General features: G+C 35.6%; 1 protein-coding gene across 2 annotated transcripts; it reads left to right on the forward strand.

Annotated features, from left to right (window-relative positions):
• Positions 1-2,553: 2,553 nt before the first annotated feature.
• On the forward strand, positions 2,554-6,392 carry LOC116123257 (GTPase-activating protein gyp7-like). 2 transcript variants are annotated; one of them, XM_031409051.1, is made up of 5 exons: positions 2,554-2,803; positions 4,162-4,297; positions 4,388-4,437; positions 4,631-4,684; positions 4,820-6,392. In XM_031409051.1, the coding sequence occupies exons 1-5, from the start codon at positions 2,652-2,654 to the stop codon at positions 6,066-6,068; spliced, it is 1,641 nt and encodes a 546-aa protein (XP_031264911.1). In that variant the 5' UTR covers positions 2,554-2,651; the 3' UTR covers positions 6,069-6,392. The 2 variants fall into 2 exon arrangements, with proteins under 2 accessions (XP_031264911.1, XP_031264910.1); XM_031409050.1 differs by having other exon boundaries at positions 2,661-3,067.
• Positions 6,393-6,736: the final 344 nt, after the last annotated feature.

The raw sequence follows: 6,736 nt of genomic DNA on the forward strand, positions 1-6,736 counted from the left end.
CCATTTTTAGGTAGCATTCATGACCATGACCGTTGGCTATTGCCAACGGTTATTAAATGCAAATTTTTTAACCCCTACAATTTTTGTTTCTTTTAAAATTTATAGGAGGTTTTGATAATTATCCAAGGGGCTAAATTAAATAAACCAAAAGGGTTTGGGTCCCAGGCCCGGGCCTTGGAGGAGGGCCCAGTGGAGGGATCGAACCCTCCTCCTTAGGCCTGGTTCGGTTTTTGGATCAAACCTGCTAGGATCGGTCCTTGAGAGAACCGGATTTTTGGGTCGGATTTTTGGACCAAATCTTAAATGTCCAGCTCTAGGTGGTCATGTATCATTTTTATATGTATTGCAATTAAAATTATTGAAATGTTTTTTTTTTTTAATGAAACCATTTCAAAACGGGTAACTGATTTTTTGGTTTGGTTTAAAATCAATTCGGTTTAGGTTCAAGATTTTCCCCAAACCGACAATCTGGTTCGGTTCGAACCTGTTAACTGGTTATGCACCCCCCTGTGCGCGGTATCTCATTTCCGAGCTTTTATTCCATGTAGCAAAAAAGAATGGTTAGTTAAATCTTCTCCTTTCAATTTTTTCATTTTAAATCTTTTGCTCCACAAATCGAAGGACGTATGCTCTTTTTTTATGGTTTTTGTTTTATGCTGCAGGAATGGATTTTCATGAATTGCTTGATATTCCTCATGAAGATCGACGTAAATATCATGATGATGTTTCTTTATGGTGGTTTTACTAGAGGGAAGGACTTGGAGATCATCAGGATAACATTTTTTTCCTTGCTTTGGTCCCCGTTGTGTGTGGAAAAATCCCTCGACGACGGGGAAAATCCCCATTATCGGGTAACGAACATAACTTTGATACCAATTATCTAATCTTGAGTCTAATTAAATAGATATTGTTTGATTTGAATCCAGATGCTTATTTTACTTTTGGGTTTCACCCAAGTGATATTCACTGAAAATTCGTCTATTTAATTTTGGAGACTAATCCATACTCATTTTGTTAGCGATGTGAGATATAACAATTTGACTAATTATTTACAATATTATTTATTACTAGAAATATATTTTTGTAAATCTAAATAATATTCAACTAAATATGAATTTTAAGTTATAGTACCTTTATATAAATTATTTTAGATTAAAAAAAAAAAGTCCACTCCACTAGATAATCTTAAGATTATATATCATCTTAGTGTTATTATCTAAGAGATAATCCTAAGAATATAAAGTTAATATTTGTAGAGATATAATTTAGGGAAAATGCTACACCCACAAACCTCTTTTCACAAACTTTCTCTTATAATCCTGACGTGGCAGTTTACAATTGGTCAACTCGTAACGGGTCCTATCTAGGTCCCATTTGATAAATTGCAATTGATTAATTGCAAGATGCCACATCGAGATTGTGAGAAAATATTTTAGGTGTCGCGTTACTCATAATTTAGACATTGTAAGTTCTTGAAGATGAAAATAATTAATGGTTTTAAAAATATATTTTATTTGTTTAAAGAGTATTCTACAATATGCATCTCAAACTCCTTATCTTTGAAATGATGTATCTTAAGCCAATAATTTCAACTTCCTATTCATAACATATTAACATATTAATCTCATACTTTTCTAAACCAATTGGCCAATCATTTACAAGTATTCATAAACAAAATACTTAATTGTAGGATATTCAATTAATTTCAAATCAAAAGAGAATTTTCATTGAAGATCATGTTTGAGTCACCATATAAACATTTATTTACTTTTTGATACATAATTTATATTTTTAATGTTTTTAATATTTAGAACATGTTTGACGTGGAAAATATATCATTAGATTAATATATATATATATATATATATAGATGAATTTAACATTATATTTGATTATTAGTTTTTTCTTTTAAAGCCTTGTCTAATACATGAGCTCTCTAAATGTTAATGTTCTTATTTTAAAAAGAAAAAGTTTTGGTAGGTAATATTTAAATATTAATGTTTTTATTTTAAAAAGAAAAGAANAGATGAATTTAACATTATATTTGATTATTAGTTTTTTCTTTTAAAGCCTTGTCTAATACATGAGCTCTCTAAATGTTAATGTTCTTATTTTAAAAAGAAAAAGTTTTGGTAGTTAATATTTAAATATTAATGTTTTTATTTTAAAAAGAAAAGAATTTTTGAATATCATATCAAACACATTTTCAAATGTTATAAATATTAAATTATGTATAAATTATTTTCGAATTATAAATATAAGAGGACATTGTATTTAATAGTTAAATACTGGAATTCTTGAACGCTTTCGCATGCTTTTAGACAATGAATTATTTTAAAAGAGCATAATTTTTTGTTTGACCCGAAACGGCGTCGTTCATGTGCTAGAATCTTTAGGCTCTATCTCTCATTGTCATTGGAGTCTTTACAAAAACCTCTCTGTAGACTCTAGAGAGAGACAAAGAAACAAAACAAAGCAAAGCAAGAACTGAACTGAAGAAAGTCTTCAAAACAGTGAAAGTAAAAGTTAAAAAAAACAATTAAACATAAACAACCAACCAAACCCTTGCCGTGCTCCAGAAGTTCTACTGCAGAGCAGAAGCACAAGGCAGGAGAAGAGGAGGGGCATTCCTGTAATTTCCAAGTCCATCCATGTTCGTCTTCATCCACAGCAGTCCCACCGGAATCCAACTCGGCGGTGGCGGATTCTGGTCGGGATTAACACCGCCGTCAAGTTCAGCCGTCGCTTTCACGGCACTCGCTGGTCTCGCCTTGGTCGCCGCCGTGTACTTCACTTCCACTAGGTAAATGACAAAGAACAAACCCACTCAAGTTACTCTCGAACCCTAGTAGTAGATAGAAGACTCAAACCAAAAAAAAAAAATTAAAATTTTTTAAAAATAAAAGTAGTAGATGAAAGCTCTAAAACGAAGTCACACTACGTCGTCGACTTCAAATAACTCGTCACCGTCGTCTTCGTCGTCGTCATCATCTTCATGGGTTCATTTGCGTTCGGTTCTATTCGTTGTTACTTCTTCCTCACCAGCTTCTTGTTCTTCTTCTGATCGGTGAGTCTCTCTCTCTCTCTTCTCTGTTTTGTTTCTTCATAAAATACTCGGTATATATATTTTTTGGTTTTATTTACTCTCATTTAGATCTTGATCTCATCCTTCAATTCTAAAATTCGTTTCACTTCCTAAAAACACTACTTGTTGGATCTAATTTAAGTGATACTACTGTGTCTATGTCTGCGCTACACGTGACTTGTTAAGCATTGGAAAATCTTAATCAGTAACTCTTCGTTACCACTTTAGCTTACTGTTACTGAGAACCAATTTGTATATTATGGGTTTCGCAATTTGAAGTTTATGCGGCGAATAGCCAGCAAACCGAGGGTTTTTGTAAAGCAAAAGAAGATCCTGTGCACCGTTTCTGGTTCTGATTTATGAAATTCATTAACCTGATTAGTACTCAAATTTGCGGTCGAAATATTTGTGCTGTGGTTTTTTCTTTTGTGCTTTCTTGGTTTCTTGTGTTAAGTCTAGAAATGTTGGGGATTGCTGACATGGGTTAGTTGACGGAATATCGATGCATGGGTTTGCAATCTTGGGTGTGTACTTCTTGTGGCAACCTTGTATTTGTTGACTAATAATGAAGTCCTTCTTGGATTATAAATAAAAACAAGGTTCAGTTGCGGGTGGGTTATGCATGGTAATTTGAAAATTTTTGCAAAGTTGAGTAAGACATTAGATCTCTGTATTTTGTAGGCTCTGGAAGTATCAGGGACTTGTGGGGATGTAGACTTTTGTTTGAGTTATATTGTGTTATTCGGCTCATGACCTCCTGGAGCATTGGCCACTTCGATCTTGGAAGATAAATAAATTAGATATTAGTTTAGTGTCTTGTTGAGGGTGATTTTTTACAAACTTCTCTAGGTTTGCAAGGTGCTAGTTGAAACTCTATTGAGCTCAAAATTGCTGTACTTCATTTCTCAAAGGCAAGATAGTTGAAGTCCTAGTATCTGTAGTTCGTGTTGTTTTCTTAATATCTAGAAATTGTTTGCATTGACAGCTGTGGCAGCTTTGGACATCTCGTCCGGCTGGTTTTGGATTATGTCTGGCTGCTTATAATCGGTTTCTAACTTTGTCTGCCTTGTTACCAGGGGTCGCCTCAAGTCACCGTGGTCCCGCAGGAAAAGAAAACAAGCCCTTTCTCCCCAGCAATGGAGAAGTCTGTTTACATCAGATGGAAAATTTCGTGATGGTGGTGTTAAGTTCTTGAAGAAAGTTCGCAGTAGAGTGGGTTATCATTTCAGTCAACCTGTTGCTTTATTTCAAGTATTTGTTTTATTACCATCGGAATATTTATATCTTATATCTATGATGTAGGGTGTGGATCCCAGCATTAGGGCAGAGGTCTGGCCATTCCTCCTTGGAGTGTAAGTATATCTTATCAAATTTTATTTTTGTGTTAAGATATATAACATTTATGTGATTTGGTAATTGACGTCTTTGTTAGAGGATTTGATTGTCCTCAATACCCATCTTCCGAAACATAGAAACTTATTGTTATTTTTTTCCAATTTTAAATTTTAAATCTTAAATGATGGTTGTTCCTTTTTTCCTTAACAGCTATGAGTTGAACAGTTCTAGAGAGGAAAGAGAGATTATAAGAACTCAGAAAAGGTATTTTGGACAAGCTATTCTCAAAATTTCAATGAAATGGTCCTTTGCTCCATATTACCATATATAAATTTATTCATGACTTCACCTTTTAGGCTTTCTACTGGATGACTCTTTTATGTCAATCTCTATATACAGGAAGGACTATGAGAAGCTCCGCAGAGAGTGCCGGAGGCTTCTCAAACACAGCAAAGGGAGTTTTAAGTTGAAAGACATTGGTGGAACTGGCTATAATGGAGACAGTGGAAGTGTCATTCAAGACACAGACACTTCAAGTTCTGAGGATGTGGTTAGTGCCAGGGAATCTCTTTCTAGTGAGGAAAGGAGTCCAGATGCTGAGTACTCGGACGATCCGTCCAGTGTATTGTTGGAAAGAGATGATAGTTCAAGACGAATCACAAATGCTGATGCCTCCACACTAAATTCTGAGTCATCTGACTCAGACTCCTCAGGAGACCCTGAAGTGATACAAGCGTACCCCAGTTCAGAAGGTAGGGAAGAGACTGATCCTGATGAGCAGCCTTCAGAAGGGAATATTTCTCCAGCAAGAACAGAAGTCCATTCAAAATTACGCACAACTGAAGATTTTGCTACTTGGCAGCGAATCATTCGCCTAGATGCTGTGCGTGCCAATTCTGAATGGATGCCATATTCTCCTTCTCAGGCTGCAGTATCAGAAGCTAGGGCACGCCGCTCTGCCAATGCTGTTGGTTTGAAGGATTATGATCATCTGGAGCCCTGTAGAATTTTCCACGCTGCACGACTAGTTGCCATTCTTGAAGCATATGCACTTTATGACCCTGAAATTGGCTACTGCCAGGGGATGAGTGATCTACTCTCTCCAATAATTGCTGTGATTACAGAGGATCATGAGGCATTCTGGTGTTTTGTGGGTTTTATGAAGAAGGCTCGGCATAATTTTAGGCTTGATGAGGTGGGGATTCGAAGGCAGCTGACTATTGTTTCCAAGATAATAAAATGCAAGGATTCTCACCTTTACAGGCACTTGGAGAAGCTTCAAGCTGAAGACTGTTTTTTTGTTTATAGGATGGTGGTGGTATTGTTTAGAAGGGAATTGACTTTTGAGCAGACACTTTGCCTCTGGGAGGTAGTATGGGCAGATCAGGCAGCCATTAGGGCTGGGATCGGAAAATCTGCATGGAGTAGGATAAGGCAACGAGCCCCGCCAACAGATGATCTGTTGCTCTATGCAATTGCAGCTTCAGTTCTGCAGAGGAGGAAGTTGATCATAGAGAAATATAGCAGTATGGATGAGATATTAAGGGAGTGCAACAGCATGGCTGGGCAACTTGATGTATGGAAACTATTAGATGATGCACATGACTTGGTGGTGACCCTGCATGATAAGATAAAGTCATCTTACTAGTTACGCATTGTGAGTGTTTAGTTGGTGGCTTCTTTATGTGCTTCAGTTCTTTTCTGTATCTTGGATCTCTGGGTATTTCAAGTCTCTTTTTCCACCGCTTGAAATAAGCGATGTATAGGCTATATCGGTATTCAGGTGTATTTCTCGGATCCTTGAACTAAGTGATCTTGGCCGTGGGTATTTAAATTCTTTGAAAAGATTACTTAAGATTTTATTGTACTTCACTTTTTGGGTTACTGGGCATATTATCGAGACAGGCAGAGCCTCGTCTATTTAACAATGTACCATTTTGAAAAATTTATGGGGAATATTGAAATTAAGTTATATGATTACTACAAATAGTCTACAACTGCCTAATTTGCTCAAAAACAGGTTTATATTAAATTGAAGAGAAATGTTAGATGTACATTAATTGAGTTGAATTTTTATAAAAAAATTATTTATACACTTTCTGCTGCATGAAAAAGTTTATGCTAATATGATGTTATTCATAAAACATTAAAAATCAGGGAGAATGAATTTTCCCACCCAAGGTTTGGCGAAACGACATTTTCCCACCCGTCAAGTTTTAAATTGACACTTTTCCACCCTTAGTTAGGTTCTGTTAGTGTTTTCTGTTAAAATCTGATTGAAAAGAAGAAAATACCCTTAAATAGTTTATTTCTTAT

This window comes from Pistacia vera, unplaced genomic scaffold, assembly GCF_008641045.1.
Source record: "Pistacia vera cultivar Batoury unplaced genomic scaffold, PisVer_v2 Contig1409, whole genome shotgun sequence".
Taxonomy (NCBI): domain Eukaryota; kingdom Viridiplantae; phylum Streptophyta; class Magnoliopsida; order Sapindales; family Anacardiaceae; genus Pistacia; species Pistacia vera.

Coding starts and splice junctions, on each gene's coding strand:
- LOC116123257 (XM_031409050.1), top strand. CDS start 2,913: ATGAAAGCTCTAAAACGAAGTCACACTACGTCGTCGACTTCAAATAAC. Junction 4,438..4,630: donor TGGCCATTCCTCCTTGGAGT/GTAAGTATATCT, acceptor TTTCCTTAACAG/CTATGAGTTGAACAGTTCTA. Junction 4,685..4,819: donor ATTATAAGAACTCAGAAAAG/GTATTTTGGACA, acceptor CTCTATATACAG/GAAGGACTATGAGAAGCTCC.